At 38.9% G+C, this 17,691-nt stretch overlaps 1 protein-coding gene across 30 annotated transcripts in view; it reads left to right on the top strand.

Moving 5' to 3' along the window:
• The window catches only part of DTNA (dystrobrevin alpha), a 366,357-nt gene extending 348,909 nt beyond the window's left edge, over positions 1-17,448 (top strand). For 15 of the 30 annotated variants that reach the window (XM_033135729.1, XM_033135733.1, XM_033135726.1 and 12 more), the window contains 5 exons: positions 1,277-1,439; positions 3,752-3,841; positions 5,204-5,372; positions 8,319-8,451; positions 16,361-17,448. In XM_033135729.1, coding sequence (XP_032991620.1) covers positions 1,277-1,439; positions 3,752-3,841; positions 5,204-5,372; positions 8,319-8,451; positions 16,361-16,501 — 696 coding nt within the window. In that variant the 3' untranslated portion in view covers positions 16,502-17,448. Of the gene's footprint in view, positions 1-1,276; positions 1,440-3,751; positions 3,842-5,203; positions 5,373-8,318; positions 8,452-10,312; positions 10,362-13,833 lie in introns of all 30 variants that reach the window. The other 15 variants (XM_033087068.1, XM_033087064.1, XM_033087067.1 and 12 more) reach the window with 4 other exon arrangements.
• The last annotated feature ends 243 nt before the right edge of the window (positions 17,449-17,691 follow it).

Consider the following 17,691-nt stretch of genomic DNA (forward strand, 5'->3'; position numbering starts at 1 on the left):
CCCACTGAGTATCACATGAGTTACTTTCTGTGCTCTGTTCTATTTTGCTTCTTTTTTTTAATTCTTGATTTTCCTCAATTTATAGATTTGACTTTTGTGTGTGATGCTGCGCCTTGAAAAGCTAACAGCATGGCATTTTATACAGGATTGATAGTGTATGCTTTAACTGTAAACAGCTCAACCCACAGCAAAGATCTAAATCGAATATTCCAGAGCACTGCTCTCATGGTGCATATCTCAGGGTTTAAATGGGTTGATGATGAATCTCAGGGCCTTGCTGTGGCAGAGTCCTCACGCTCCCTGGCCAAACCCAACAGACCAGAAAGGAATTTATGTGAACACCTAATCTGTTGTGTATACACTAGAGGGTCTTGTTGCATTTTCTTATTAGTGCATGACTGACTTCCTTTGTAAACTGATTATTAAAAAGAAAAAATGTTTCCAAGAGACCTCACTGTAGAGAGACAAAGTTATGAAATTCAAGGTGTGACAATCTCAGAATGTTTTACACTGAAGACTGTAGTACAGAGGTAAATGGCTTTTAGTTATTTTATACTTTTTTCTTTACTCATTTTTAATTCTTACTATTCTTACTTCAGATAACTGCCTTTTCATGGACCAAAAGAAGGTCATTTCCTACAGGGAAACAGTAGACAAAAATTAGAAACCAAGATTTCTTTTTTCTCTTCCGCATTGGAATCCCCGAAATCACAGAGCAATTTGACAAAGTCACCTTTTACTGTACTATAGGGATTAAGCAATTTATACCTTGTTTGACTTAATATGCACAATATTGCATGGCATGATTTGAATTATAAAGTATCCTCTACAGATGATGTCAGGACACAAAGGTTGAAAATATATGAAGTGTATAAACCATATCCATCCCCAAAAAGTCTCCTAGTTTATACTTAAAACTTTCTCCTTCCATGGCTTTTTCGTCTACGTAGAACTTCCTTTAAGGAGACAATAGATACACCTTGTAGCTATCACTGCCTTACAGTAGCTTCATTACCTGGGGACACATCTCCTAGATTATTGAACAATGCTGTACTAATATTCTTAGCTTTCAAGATGTAACCCAAGCCTCAGATAACATATAGTAAGGTCCTAAATTACCTGCACCTGCAACTCAGGTTTAAGATGACCATCTCAATTACTGAGGATATCCTCCTGCTTTGAAATTTTATTGGTTACGGTCTTTAACATTTGACTGAGGTGTTGGAATGGCATTTTCTTGGAAAAAGCAAATTAATGACTTGCATTGTCTCTCCAGACCCAGGGGGCAGGTTCTCCTCGCTCCTCCCCCAGCCACACCATCAGCAGGCCCATCCCCATGCCCGTGAGGTCGGCGGCATCAGCCTGCTCCACCCCGACTCACACACCTCAGGACTCTCTCACAGGGGTAGGGGGAGATGTACAGGAGGCGTTTGCACAAAGTAAGTGGCTTTGTTTGTTTTTGTTGCGTTCTGCATTTATGTGACAAATAAGTCACCATGGTCTGTTGAACAGTCTAGTCATCAGAGCCACATCGTGGATATTCTAGGGTATTCCATCGCCTGACCTGTGAGCTGTTTCTGAAACTCCCTAGTCAAATCCTCCTGACCTCACCGGTTTACCTTCCTTTGGCTTCTACTGCCCTGCCCCATTTTTTACAAGTCTTTGCTCCTTAAAGGAACAGAACAGAAATCCTTTCACTAATATCTCAGGAAACTATAAATGTAATCCATTTTAAAGTTCTGAAACATCTTACTGCTTTCTTCTGTTTATATTAAAGCAAACTCAATATTGAGATTAAACAATCCAGCTCTTTATCTCTGGTGAAGGTGATCAAGAAGGACATTTAGTCACTTTACAGATGCCCTAAAGAGTTGAATCACTGCCTCTAATATGAGGCTATATAGTTAGGCCTCCATAGCACAGTGAAGCAAGATGACAAACAGCATTCTTCCATAGGCAACCTCTTCCATTTACACCCGCTGGAGGGTTGTCCCAAGGCCAATGATTTTATTCATTTGGAAATATTTTAACAGTTTTTTAAAATTTTTCTTGCCGTCACTTTTTAAATTTATAGAAAATTAGAAAAAAGAAATCCTCCTGCAGACCCTCACCTTGCCAATCTCATTCCTAGAAGTAAACACTGTTAATAGTTTGGTCCCTCTCAATTTCTCGCTTATTTATGTTTGAGTGGGTTGTTATAGATACATACTCTTTATTTTTTACACAAATAAGGTTATGGAAGAGAGATATATTTGATTACTAGTTTTAAGGCTAAATAAATAAAGTGAAAAGACAAAAAAATAGACTTGAGGAAACCATTTCTAGTGTACGTGGCAATCAAGTTTCATAATTTCAGTTGGACATAAAGCATATACAGATCAGTAAGAAAAAGACATCCCCAAAACAAAAATAGGTGAAGGATATGAGCAGACAGAATAAATACAAGTTACCAATAAATATATGAAAATAATTGTAGAAATACAAATTTTACCTTGCATATACAAAAAAATTTTTTTTTAATATCAGTGATACCCTCATATGGAAAGAGTGTGAAGAAACAGACCTTTTCATCCATCATGTATGAGGGACAAAATCTTACATTTTAAAGGTAGAGAATGAAGGTGAAGGGAAGATCCATACTGGATTTTTTTCATCTAAAAAAGAAAATAAGTTATACAAATATAATTTAAATTATACAAAATAACTTTCTTTATTTAACTCTTGAAGGAAAAATAAATGTCCTTTCCCTACATCTTATCTTACAGAAGTTTACAGCATTTTTAATCAAATTTAACTTTGAGTTTTCTATTATAATTAATGTTTTATTGAACTTTTGATTTTTTTTAATGAACATGTATTTATTATTTTACTTATTTAGTTTTCCTTTCTGAGAAATGACAGAATGAAATGTGGCCTAGCTCACAAAGAGCTTGTGCTGCTTAAATTCAACTGTAAGTCAGATATTTGGAATCTTGACCCTTTTTCAAAAAGACATTATGGTGATTAGCCATCTGTTCTATCTCCACCTAGCCCGGTACAAGGCCAGCCCACAAATACCTGTTTACCTTTAGTATACCTGAAACATCATACTAATCTTTCTTTACCGTAAAGAAACATGGTCTAAGTTCTAGTTTAGGGTACCAGACATAAGTCTTAACAGCAGGAGCAAGAATCCTTGCCCCTTTTCCACACTCTGGGGGCATTCACTGCACACAGATCCCATTCCAAAGAGGTACCTATGATGGTAGGGCAGCTCTCGCAGCCCTGATGGGAGACAGAAGCTGTGGTGATAGAGATCAGAATCCGATGGGCTCAGCCACCAGGTAACGGCTGAAACGACAGCAGCAGCAAGGAAGCCACAGCTCTCCTGGCAAAACCAGCGTTTTCATCTGTATGGGTTATTCTTAAGAAGAGTGACCACACATACTGGTTTACCTGGGACCATCCCCCTTTGTTCCAAGTCACCCAGTCTTATTAATACCACCCCTTTTCACTTGCAAAATTGTCCCAATTTGGACAATAAAAATATATGAACCCCTATCAGTTGCCATGGCTTCCTACATCAGAGGCCACTGCCTAAGCACAATGTATTGTTTTTCAGAAAATGGACCAAAGCACATCTGAGAAAGAGAAGTCTTAGAAGTTCTCTTGCTTTAGAATGTCAATAGAAATGATAGACAAACAGCATAAAATTTTAGAAAAAAGGAAAAGCTTTCATTGTTTAAAAATTGTCATTTCTTCTTCATTTAAGGTTCAAGAAGAAATTTAAGGAATGACTTACTAGTGGCAGCGGATTCCATCACTAACACCATGTCCTCTCTCGTGAAAGAGCTGAATTCTGGTGCGTCCCTGGTCCCCTCTCAGTTGTCTGCTCATTCGAGAGAGACCCAGAAGTGCTAGGGGCTTCTGGTAGACATCTGCTCATTGTTGAATTTTTAAAGATTTTTTAAAGATCTGTGTGATATTTTGTTGGTATATTCAGATTTTTTTAGTTAATGTTTATATTTTGCTGATGAGAAGACTATTAATTCATGCTTAATAAAGTTTAAAAATGGAGAAAACAATAGAGAAAGAAAATAAAATTGACTTATAATCCTAGAAGCCAAAGATAATCATTATTAACATCTATTGTGAGCCAAAGTAATATGATGCTGAAGTTATTTTATAAGGTCAAATGTTTTATTTACTAATTTAGACTGTTCATTTGGAATGGATGGCTATTTGAATGAGGCTAACCTGAAACTTACCTTTGCAGTATCTCTAAAGAAAAATCTGCCCAGAAACTAAATAGCACAAAATTGTGAGTCTCTTTATCCTAATAATACTACACAGAGTTTTATAAACTTTAACAACATGAATATTCAAATAACTATCTCACCAGTAACCAGTACATCTCATATATTCCTTAAAGCCCACCTAGCAAGATATTTGCCCAGCAAGACTATGGCCATGTAGTTGAGATTATAACAAGTATTACTCTATACAAAATTATAACTTCCTTTTTTTTTAATTTTTAGAAGAAAAAAATCCTTACCCTAAATCTAATTTTTAAAAAATTTACAATATTTAAATCAAGAAATAAATAAGAAATAAAATTTCAATATAAAAAATTACATTTAAATTTCTTAAAACTTCTATAATAAGAATTAATGAAAAATGTTGCTGCTATTTTAGATTAAGATTACCAAATAGAATAAAAATGACAGTATTTAATACATCACGATTAACAGTATGTACCCACTGACCTAGCAAGTGATAACTAAAAATGTTGTTCTTATTGTGGAAGTCTCAAGTGCTATTAGTTTATACTCTTATAATACATGAAATAGTAAGTGAATGTAATACTTTAGGTTTGTATTTCATAAATTAAGTAGTATTAAGCAAAAGAAACAGTTTTAACAAAGACTTCTATAAAGGAAGAAAACAGAAGTTTTAAGGAGTTACTAAGACATAGAAAATTCCTCATAATATTTCTGAGACTAAAAAAAAAAAACAGACAATACTGTATACCAAATGATTTTACAATAATCCATGTCAAGTATCAATTCTCATTTGGAAAAAAAAGTAAGCACTTACTTGGCTTATGTATAATAACTGGTTAGTGTTTTATACAGCACAGGTTTATGTTAGGCCTGGCCTTTTATTGGCCGATCATAAAAAAATCTAACAAGGCATTCTTTATTTATTCAATTGTACCTAATAGAGGTGGGGAGTGAAACAGAGAGTAATGTGGATTCTGAATTTGCACGGACTCAGTTTGAGGATCTGGTTCCATCGCCAACCTCTGAAAAGGCTTTTCTAGCACAAATCCATGCCCGGAAACCTGGTTACCTTCACAGTGGAGCTACCCCAAGCACCATGCGCAGTGACATGTAAGTATCTTCTGCTTGGGGGTATTTTCTCAGTCACAGAACACTGTAGGGCGCGTAGGAAAAGGAAAACATGGTTGTTTCTTTCTTTCTTTTGGAAAGATATAAATGTAGTTTCCTTTTCTACCATAAGATGTAAAAGGGTGCTACATTTAAATTTGGCATTGTGGCTTCCCAGCCCTCACAATTTCCAGAGAATATCAATAATCAAAACCAACCAGTGCTTATTGAGAGCTTGGCTCACCCAAGGCTCTGTGCTAATTTTATACAAAATAGCATAAAAAAATCATTCCCAGTCTTCCAGGACTCAGAGGTTAGTTAAGAAGATAAGGCATCCTATCTTCTGAATTTACTGTGTTTGCATTTAGAGGATTCCATGAGGCTGGGGAGGCCTCTGTTCAGAATGGGTGTGAACAACATCATATAAGCACTAGGAACTGAACTAAGTCCATTCATTCACCACTTAACAATGGATATGAGTTGTGAGAAATGCATCATTGTACAACCATCATAGAGTGCACTTACAGAAACCTAGATGGTCTAGCCTACGACACACCTAGGCCAGATGGCACAGCCTATTATTGCTCCTAGGCTACAAGCCTATACAGCTGTTACTGTACAAAAAAACATGAGATAAAATCTGATGAGATAAAAGCACAAGAGAAAATGACGCAACCAAGAGACGCGGTAAACACGAGATGTATGAGGCTGCTGCCAGATTAACATGGCATACTGTTTTACAGCAACTTTTTTTTATAAGTTGAAAGAGTACACTCTAAATTAACAGTGAAAAGTATAGTGTGGTGAATACATAAACCAGTAATGGTCATTTGTTATCAAGTATTATGTACTGTACATAATTGTATGTGCTGTACTTTGATACGACTGGCAGCGCAGTAGGTTTGTTTACACCAGCATCACCACAAACACATGAGTAATACATGTTACTATGATGTTATGACAGCTACAATGTCACTAGGCAATAGGAATTTTTCAGCTCCACAATAATCTTATGGGACCACCATAGCATATGCAGTCCATCCTTCACTGAGATGTCATTATGCAGTGCATGACTGTAAATGTATAAAATCTCAACATAAAGAAATCCAATTTGGTTGACTTGTTGAATACGTATAAATCTGACCCTCAAAAGCCATTTTGGAAAGGTTTTCACCTAATTAGGCGTCAGCAGAATTAATGAAGTCCCCACTAGACTTTCTGTGATACTGGATCAGCCCAAAGCAGTCAGGCAGAGGAAACCAAAGCTGAGAAACAAAGGTAAAAGAAGCAGAGCCCAGCTTGGGATGAAAAAGAATAAAACAAAGGAAGCCAAGAATGTGGGCTTTTAGGAGAGCGAGGCTCATGGAATTGTGAGTAGTGTGTGCAGAGGCTCGCCAAAAGGCTGGAAAAGGGAATTGCTAAACATTAAAAAAAACTACAGAAGGATGATGGTGCTTAATCTGAAAAGTACTGCAGACTAGTCTACAAAAATAAACTGGCTGTTTTAAAGACCTAAAGAAGAAAATAACCAGAGGCCTTTCTGGTGTTTTGGCTCTCAATCCAAGCAGTGAGTAAAAGACCAGTAATAATGGGGAATTATAAATAGACATGGTTTGAAAGCCAGCTGTGAAAAGGCAGAGCATAAGATCAAAACAAAACAGTTAATAACATAATTTAAAATGGCAGGGAGCTGCTGCTTTTAATTTTAGTTTGCTCTCTTGTCCTTTCCTCTATAATTTAGAATTATTTGATGTGTTTGCTAATCGAAATGGTGAAGTAATTGTCATCAGTGTAGTCTGGTAAACACATTATCTATTTGACTTTCTATAATTAAGCATTTACATGGTTACTTAAAATTTCTTTGTTGTAATCCTAAAATCCAAGACTGTAGTTAAAGCCACCCCACTCTACTGTCCCCAGTATGCTGGTGGCAGTTCCAGCTACCAACAGGGCTGTAAGAATTGGGAAGAACAAGTTCATAGAAGCCTCGCAGACCTATTTAGGCTGGCCCCAAACCTCTAAAAATAACGAGAACATGTCGTACAGATATAAATAAACATGAGCAATGGCATTTGAGTTCTAATCCAGAAACTTCTTCTTGACCACTCTTCATTTTAAGGGATATTTTAATATCTGTACCATCTAAACATGTACTGTGTTTTACCCTGAGATTACGTTAGTCATGTGGTTTAGGTAGTAAATTTATGTTTAGTCCCAGCAAGAGCTTTATATATCCTGGATTGAATAGATGGAGATAAGGAGATAAAGTCACACATTAGTGAATTATGTCATTCTTATCTATTTATTTCATAGTGGAATTAGACAATGGATTTCTTAGATTTAGAGCCAGAATAAATTTGTAAGGCCAAGAGCTATGGGTTAGAGTATTCGCCTTCCTGACATCAATTAGCTGATGTTCTGAGACTTGATTATACTATAAAAATAAAGCATGTGGGTGCAAATACCTACACACGTGCATAACACAGAGTTAAATTATGAACAAATGTCCTTAATCATTATTTCACTAGAGGGCTCACTTTCCTTATAGAAAGAGTTCTTAGATTCCATTTAAAAAATAAAATAAAAGCCCTCAGATTGGTAAAACTATGTCCACTCAAAAGACAAGCCTGCCTTTTTTTAAGATTGACAAACATTTAAAAGACAACTCATTCCTGTAAACCCTAGAAAAACATAGATGACCAATGATCACCAGCATGCCATAGAAAATGTGCATACGAGAATACCTTGATTATATATTTCCCTAAATTTGCAAAGTTTTTTTGTTTTTGTTTTTTAAGTTTTCCGTTAGCTAACAGAAGACACTGAATGGAAGTTAATTGAAATGAAGAAGTGAATTGGAGGACAAAGTAAATGTGCCTCCAGAACTAGAGCTAATACATGGATTTCACTTAGATGTGCTCCAAAACTCCATCTGTGGTTTATTCCCAGGGTTACAGAAGACGGGGATGCCTATGTGCAGCCTGAGGATGAGAACTACGAAAATGACTCAGTCCAGCAGCTGGAGAATGAGCTCAAGATGGAGGAATACCTGAAACAGAAGCTGCAGGATGAAGCCTATCAGGTACAGGGAGCCAGGCCCACACTACCCACCATTTCTACTCTAGCCCCTCCAGAGCTGGGTCTTTTACATTACTCGAAAAATCAGTGCCTTCCCCTTTCTTCCACCCTCCCTTTTTGGAATATTCTGACTACGCTCCTTAGTCATGTATTCTAGACACTACAAAGTTTAAGTACTTCTTATAGCTGTAACTCACTATGTATTCTTATAAATTCTGATCTGGAAAGTGAAAAGAAGTGTTGTCATAATTAGCGGAAACATGGTGATTAACAGACCATACTCTACCAAGATCATTAGGAAAGATGTTTTTTCTCATAGGTTAAAAAAGATACAGACAACAAGGCACAAGGAAATGGAATAAGCGTAAATATGTATCTCCTCCCTTGAATCATTTGTCCTCGGCCTATCTCATGTCAAATGTAAATAAGTAGGCAAGTGACAAACATCACCGAGAAATACTGAGGGAAATATAGGCCCCGAGTTCAGTAGGGTGTGTATGGAAAGATTGTCATATAAACTGGAGTATATTAATCCATCGGAGAATTTACTGAACATAACACATGCAATTGGGAGTAAATGTAATTAGTAACTCGTCCTAAAGAGGATGCATTTTCCCCCTGGAGATTGCCATGTTTGCCTTTCTTGTATCCACTGATGTTTTCGTGGGGCTCAGGGATGTTTGCCTGGTTGAGACCTGCTGCTCTCCAGGCCCCAGTGGATTATTTTACTGTTAGGCCAGTGGCCAGAGAAGTTTTTTCCACATTCTTAGGTGAACAGTGGCCCTCTCTTACTCTGTTAGTGAAGGAAAGAGAAGCAGAGAGAATAAATTATCCTCAACTTCTCATTTGTTTACAGATTAAGTTTTGAAATATTTTCCCAAGAAGGTAGCAACCCACCACCCCCTCCCTGACAATATGAATCAAAAGTTTTGCCTCTTTGGAATGTTCCATTTGCCGTTTTGGTTTAACAACCGCGTTTCAGAAGCAAGTAAAATATTGCTCTAGTCGTACAAAAAATAACCAAAACAGTGACTATATGTAACGCCCTGCTTCAACACTGCAGAAACTGTCAGAGTTACCTGAAGTACAGACCCCTAGAGAAACCTCTTTCTTTACGACTTCTATGGCCCGTCCACAGAAGGAAATTAACCTGGCTAAAGCTGTCAGGGTGTCTCTGTGAACTGTGAAGGGTGACAGTCCTCCACGTATCTCATTTGGCTCTGCTGCATAAAGGGTTAAATAAGCAATAATTCTGGTTCGTGCTGTGAGGGGAGCCTGTTAGGCCTCCCTTTTTGAACTCATATCAGTTTCCGGATTTGGGCGACAACAGTAACTGAAATTCTAGGGGGTTTGTTGTTGTTGTTGTAGTTGTTGTTGTTGTTGTTGTTTTAAGGGAGGCAGCCATTCCATATAAAATATTAGATTTTTTAATTTACTTTAATGAATTAGGAATTTAACCTTATATGAGTAAAATGAAGGGAAATTCTATTAATAACTTAAGACCCAGTAGGAGCTTTTGCCATCTCTGGTAAAGCGTAAGCTTCATCTCGCTCTCCTTTCCTGTCCATGCCCAGTGACTTCAAGGGAAAGGCAAAGAAAAGAGCTAGAAAGCTATAACAGGCCTGTGTGTCCCCACTCAAGACATGCCCGGGAGAACGGTGAAGTGGTTTTCCTTGACTGCTCTGTGAGCATATGGTTGTCCAGTGGATCAGAATGCTACTGTCATCCATTGGACTCCCTCTCCCTCTTTCTCTCTCTCTTTTCTCTGTCTATGTGCATGGCTTCCAACCAAATAATTCACCAGCTTGACTGCATCACAGACTTGACATGTCACCTTTCTTGTTTGTGTCCTTTGTCACCCACAGGTCAGCTTGCAAGGTTGAATACAATATCCTTTTGTCACTCTCCTCTCAAGTAAGTACCCTCTGATTTAGGAGGAAATGTGGCCACTGTACACTGAATTCTGGTAACTTGTAACCTAAGTTCACAGTCACTCTCTTTTAGGCGTTGCTATGTGATAAAATATTCTCCTTCACTGCTTTTGTCAAAGAATCATCCCAGTCTACGGAGCGTTTCATTATAATCTGGTGTAGATTTGGCAAACAACCTTGGGAGTTGACTTTTTAACTCTAGTAATTGGAAAAAGTGGCACAGAAACTTCTATAAAACCAGAGATGCCCCAGAAATATTCTGTGGCTATGAAGCCACATCACCAATCCATAACCACCCAAGTTTGAGCTTCTCTGTCACTTGAGAAGGAAAATCCAAGGCTTGCTCAGCATTTCCAGAGATGGGTCAGTGCCTTAGTCATGTTGTCCTCAGGGCCCAAAACATCAAAGTTGTGTCCTTTAACAAGTGAAAGCCAAACTGAAACAAAAGCAAAAACAAAAGGAGCACACCACAGAGGAAAACGTCTGCAGCCTTATATTTTTGGAATATTTAATGCAAATCCATTGTGGAATTTAGCAAGATATAACAATTTACAATATCATGTATGTGGTATGTGATCCCCTCCCCCCAGGGACCCACCTACATACCTGGAAAACCCTCAGTAATTTGTTGAATGGAGAAAGACTAGCACTTGACTGGCGGGATCGTGTGAGTGTAGCGGTCTGAAGCTTAGGCTCTGGACTCTAGTGGACCCAATTTCAAATATGTTTCTCCAAATCCTAGCAGCATAAACCTCTATGAGTCTCCATTTCTCTGTACAACATACATCGCAACACCTATCTCATAGAGGAGTTGTCCTCACTGGGATATAGTTTTTAAAGAACTTAACATAGTGGTAGGCACACTATAATTTTAGCGAGCACACACGTACATGTCTGGCACTATGCTCAGTGCTCTACAAGCAATTCAAACCCTGGGAGCTGCTGTAGTTATGATGGATGAGAACCCCTGGGACTCAGAACTAGCTTGCTCCCTCTATTTTTATAAACAAAGCTAGGTCTCAGCTATGTGCACCTTCAGCGACACTGTCCCATAAGTCTAGATGCTTTCTCTGGCTCCAGCTAAGTGCCACTTAGATGTCCCCAATTACAGTTCATTTCACAGTTATCTAGCTTCACTGGCTCAAGGACTTGTATCTACTGTAGTTATACAGTCTTTCCCGACGATGGAATCCCATAGGTCTATAGTGCAGTTGATAGTAAATTCAATTCTGGCTGCGAAATTGAAAAAAGGGATGTATTATCTCCTAAATGACATATCAATTAGTAAAGAATACATTCTAGCTCAAAAACTACTGACCTCCTGTCTCAGTCCTCACGTTAAAATTAAGCAAGGAAAAATCATGGCATAATTGCTATTATGAAATATACTTTTTGAGCTGTGAGGCCCTTTTTTTTTTTTTTTGGTGTGAAAGGAAGGATCTTATTGACGACGTTCTATTCTGCCTCCTTTGGGTTACAAGAGGTTACACCACATGCTCTCCTGATACATTGCGACTACAGTGAAAAAATTCCCAGGAGCTGTTTCAGAAAATATCCTCTCCAGTTATAACAAATCTAGTCCCAGAGGAGCAAGCCTTTTCCTTTAATAGCGTTTTCTTTCTCTTAGCTCCAGCAATTTGATCATTTTTATTCTATACGTTATTTAAACATCAGTAGCTAGCTCTTAGAAAAATATATTTTGTACAAAGCCTAATGAAATGTCTTTGACATAAACCCAGATTAAAAGTGGCATTTGGTTCTTGTACCTGAAAGTCAAAGATTTCAGTAAGTTCTAAGTTCTTGGGCTTATTTTTTAACCTTTGGTACCAATTTGGCAGTGAAAAATTAACACAGCTATGGCCTCTGCCATTTAATGCATCTTGTACCTACCTAGCTCCATTGCACAAGACTCTAGACATGAACCTCTAGACATACATCAGCCACTTAAGCAAAATTTATTTAAAACCTGATAGAGCCCTACACAACCTAGTGTCTTTCTTCTTTGCAGGTAGTTCTATCCTACCGTAATTTTTCTTGATGTAGCCAAGAAATACAGATAAAATTTTAAAGCAGTTTGTGGTATTGAAATCTAATTGTTTGACTTTCTGGCTGTGCTACAAGACCAGAAATTATCTTGTAGCAAATATATGCATCTCTTATCCACGGTTCCTGAAGCTGCCTTCATTGACTCCAGTCATTTAGGAATTCACCGACAGAGCCCTACATGGGTAAGGGGCAGAAAGTAGGATGCCAGAGACGTGGGAGACCCATCTTCACTCACAGAGAGCTTTAGGCCTATTTGAAGATAATTCGTTCTTATTAATACACTAACAAGAGTGAATAAAGTAAAACCTGGTTTATTGCTTTTCAACTAGTAGTCATTTTAAAAGCAATGGTATACATAAAGATTAGCACTCAACTTAGAGTACACCAAAACTCCATTTTGGCCCACTCAAATCTTGGATTTGTCCCTTGTCTATCCCTCTGGCCACATGGTACTCCACTCCTTGGCCAGCCACATCCTAGAAATTGGGGGGTTGGAAGATTAAAAGTGGACTTTTAGATGTTTGTTTGTTTGTTTTTGATTTTTTAAAAAAAGATTTTATTGGGGAGGGAGAATAGGACTTTATTGGGGAACAGTGTGTACTTCCAGAATTTTTTTCCAAGTCAAGATGTCCCTTTAGTCTTAGTTGTGGAGGGTGCTGTTCAGCTTCAAGTTGTTGTCCTTTCAGTCTTAATTGTGGAGGGCACAGCTCAGCTCCAGGTCCAGTTGCCATTGCTAGTTGCAGAGGGCACAGCCCACCATCCCTTGCAGGAGTCGAACTGGCAACCTTGTGGTTGAGAGGACGCGCTCCAACCACCTGAGCCATCCGGGAGGCAGCTCAGCTCAAGGTGCCGTGTTCAATCTTAGTTGCAGGGGGCAGAGCCCACTATCCCTTGTGAGACTCAAGGTGTTGAACCGGCAACCTTGTGGTTGAGAGCCCACTGGCCCATGTGGGAATCGAACCGGCAGCCTTCAGAGTTAGGAGCACAGAGCTCCAACCGCCTCGGCCACCGGGCTGGCCTATTTGTTTGTTTTTAATTAGCGTGGCATTCTGATGGTGTCAGTGCTTTCATTTCCTGTCTAAAGGACAGCACAAATATTTCTGTTTGCATTGCTCCAACCCTCCATATGTCTCAGGCACCCATTAAACAAGAGACTCAACAGGAAGGATTCTTATCTTCTCTTTCAGAAGGTGCACACATTGTCCCCGGACATTCATTCCTGATTGTTAGAGGAAAGGAGTAGAACATATGTATGATGTGTGTGCGTATGCAAGTGTGTGTGTGTGTGTGTGTGTGTGTGTGTGTGTGTGTGTGTGTGTCAGGGAAAGGGGAGGATCCTCAGCTCTATAACCCTATATCACAGAACAGTGCTCATTTTTAAAAAGAAATGACACATTCCTTATTCCCAGGCAAGCTATAGTCAGATGATGAAAGTAACATGAAAGCTGGTGATGAAGGGGAGTGCTGCACCCACCCACACAGAGAAGACAGCAGCCTGGCAGCAACCTCACCGAAGAGAGGAACCACCACACACAGCAGCTCCTGACAGACCCCCACCCCTAAAGACGTGTTCTGCTGACTAGCGTGCAGATAACTTTTTGTTCTAAGATTTGTAGTTCTGAAGTGTGTGTTTTAAGAAGGGGGGGAAAAAAAGACTTCTGTTTAAAGCTAACTTATCAGCTACATCTTCGGTAACCTGGCTCATCCCCGATTAAAAACAAACCAAAAAACCACAGGCTGAAAATCCATGCTGCTGTTCCTTATGATTAACAAGCATTGTAAACCTTTGCACAAAATATTGAGCCTGTTCAGTTTACAATGACAATATTAATACTATTTATAGGTAGAAGTTTTGATTTCTGAATTCTTTGAGATTTTAGCAAAACAGTTTATTATACAATGTACATTTTTTTTTTCCACAGCAATTGGAAAAAAACAACCACTTGCAATTATTCACTGACCCTGAAGGATTTGGTTCCTGAGTGTAGAAACTCAGAGCCCGGAAGCCAAGAAGGGTCCTTGACCTGCACGGTCTGCAGTTGTCTCCAAGTCTCTGTGAGCAGTGACTTGAACCAAACACACCAGGATAATCCAGTCTCTGGGGCTTCTTTCCAACTTGAGGTTGTTTTCTTTCAAGATACTGTAATGAATCAGCCATAGAATTTAGTGTACATATTTTTTCCAAATAGACATCATATTCAAAAAAAGGCAACATTCAAATGATATAGAATTTAGTTTTTAAAATCAGCACAGATCTTCTTAAAAACTGTGAACTATGTTTTGAAATACTCGTTACTAAAGCTGTTTATAAACCACAGGTGCCATAAGATCCCCAAACGGACTAAAGTGATCTCTGCTCTTCCGTGTTCTTCTCGTTTTAGCTTTAGGGAGCATGTTTCTAACAGCACCGCTCATCCACAAGTTCCCCTATCAGGTTGTTTGGAGGCCTTCAGCTTTAAATGTACAGGCTTAAAGTGCGCTTGCAAAAAACGTTCACTCTCCTTTTATTTCTGAATGTTTATTGCCTTAGCTGGCTACCTGGTGTTCTGCATGCAGCCTCCTGTGGTCATGTGAAAGGAAACAGGCTCTTCTAAGTTGAGTTGGGATTTTGCACTCAGGGAAGTGCTGACGTGCAAAAGAACGGTCAAAGAAGGCAGAATGAAAGGCTCTGTGGATGGTCCTTCATGAGGGCCCTTTTTCAGGAGCTCTGAAAACCTCCTGTAGGGATTCTTGGGAAATAAAAAAAGAACCTATTTTTGCAAGATTTGATGAAATAAAAATCCTGCAGCATATTGGATACATTATACTTAAATTGGCAGCTTCTCTGGAATTCTTGCCTCTCCTTTAAAAGAAAGAACAGTGGTTCTCAAAGTGTGTTCTCTGGACCGGAATCATCAGCATCACCGGAATTTATTCAGAAATGCAAATTCTTAGGCCCCTACCCAGGCCTACTGAATCTGAAACCTGGGGGTTGGACCCAGCAATCTGTGTTTTAGTAAGCCCTCCACGTGATTCTGATGCAGGCTAAAGGTTGAGAACCACTGCTTTAGAATAAATTTGTATAATCAAATCTCTGAAAAAGCCTTATTCAGAATAAACAAAGGTTCTGAGTCAACCTCAAAGTTTCAGCGATTTGATTTTGCTTCCAGGGCTGGCAGAAACCTTCTCCAACTCCACATTGTTGGAAGTTGGTGGGTGCCCAAATGAGAACAGACATCCTGACATCTTCCAGCTCCCTCTCTAGAGGGCTCTAAGATGTTCCTGTCTCTACATTTGGTCAGACACCATCTCCTTTGCTGCCCTTTGGAACAAAGTCACTTGCCTTGGGGACAGTAAAGCTCTTGGTTGGCATTAATAAGGAGCCCATTCTGTCCATTGATGTATTTAATTATGCTTCCTTCCAGAGAATCGGTCTGACAAATGTCCCTGAGAACAGGCTGACACCAAAGTGGTACAACTGCACAGTTCTCAGATTTCTTTGCACAGATGGATTTTATTGCGGGTTTTGTTGTTATATATTAATGTTCATCTCCTTTCCACTGCCCATCTTCTGTGAAACCATACCTCTCTAGATGGAGCAGGTGGCCCCTGGTGCCTCATACTCAGTACTTAAAACCACTACATCTCAGTTACCTACATGGCTGTCAGCTCTAAATCATAGCCAGGTCGTTGTTGAACTCAGAACTCTGACCCTGCAAGTGGCATTCTGTCACTGACTGGAATGAGCTGACATCCGTGGTCACTAGGTGTTTCTACATCCAAACGTTTGTCTAAGGTTTGAACTGTTTTGCTGATAATCTTCCCCCTTGTCAGAGCTTTCATTGCCAACTCCATCACATGGTTGTTGACACCACCGTACAAAGCCATTGCAAGGACTCTGGAAACTGCTGCCAATGACCAGTTCCCGACTAACCAGCCACCTTTTCTTTCTCTTAGCTCCACGTCAGCACTGAGACCAGACTCAAGCACCCCTGTCCTGTAATCGAGACAAAATGGCATGTGTTGTTTTGGGTTTCTTTGGTTTTTGGTGGGTTTCTTTCCTTGGCTCTCCAAATTTACTTTTGGGGCCTGCCCTAAGTGCAAACCCAGCAGGTTTTACCTGTCCTGTCCTTTAGATACAATTATATCATGCGGTTGGGGGCGGGGGGTGTTTCTTTCTTGTTCCACAATGAATTGCACATTTATCTCCATCAGAGAAGATGACCTATTAATGAGCACTGGTGTGACACAGCCAACCCTCCGCCCCAGCGCCATGTTACTGGAGGGAGGGAAGAGTGTGAAATCTACTGTACAGGATACAGAAATCAGTTGTGGTTGGTCAGGATGGACGTCGGGATAAGTTTGGTTGGTCAGAGGGAGATGTGCTGGAGATTGTGAAAAATGGATTCTTGAATGAGAAGGCAGGGAAGGTTCATTTGTAAGTAGTAAATGTGAACTGAAATGCATAAGCGTGTGGCCTTTGTTGTGATATACTATGTATTTTCTTATATGCATGAGCCAAACTGTTGCCTCATGATTTAGCACGGATGTCTGCTTTTATTTTGATCATCTTTGTCCACCCTTATTAGTTCTTGGCTGTTAACTGTAGATAATCCTTATAAATACAGCAACTTTTGATTGCTGCAATCACCTTGGTTCGAATCCATTCAAGGAGCCACAAACAAGAACTCCACTGTGTCCTCTGAAGAAAGGGCATTTTTACTTTTGAACCAAAAAGAAAAAAATCAGAAGCATTACATCATGAGGCTAATTAACTATAAGACATTTTTAATTATGACTACTGTAATTTGACACCATTTGAAGTAACTAATTCAGAGACACTAAAGATTTCACAATATTTATTGGTATTGTAACAAAACTACTATTGTATGGGTTTTTTGTATTGCTGTTAAGTATTGTTTTGTGTGTGTGTGTTGGAACCTCCTGGGGACATGTTATATTTTGAAGTGATTAAACTATTTAATTGTGTGTCTATATTTTGGAATGGAATTATTTCTTCATTAAAAATGTTTTTAAAAACATTATATCTTATGTATTTTACTCCTTTGTTTCAATGAATCTTTTCTAAAGTAACATGGAGTCAGTCTGTTCAAAGTACAAAAACAAATCAGTACTTGCAGCATGAAGCAGGGTCCATCAACGGGGTATTAAGCAACTGCGGCAAAATATCTCACCTTTGGGGACACGAGTTTTTCCTAATGGAAAGCCTTATTATAATCAATATGGGGGAGGGTTTGAAAATACTAATAGCTAACATATTTAATGCT

This window comes from Rhinolophus ferrumequinum, chromosome 19 (assembly GCF_004115265.2).
Source record: "Rhinolophus ferrumequinum isolate MPI-CBG mRhiFer1 chromosome 19, mRhiFer1_v1.p, whole genome shotgun sequence".
Taxonomy (NCBI): domain Eukaryota; kingdom Metazoa; phylum Chordata; class Mammalia; order Chiroptera; family Rhinolophidae; genus Rhinolophus; species Rhinolophus ferrumequinum.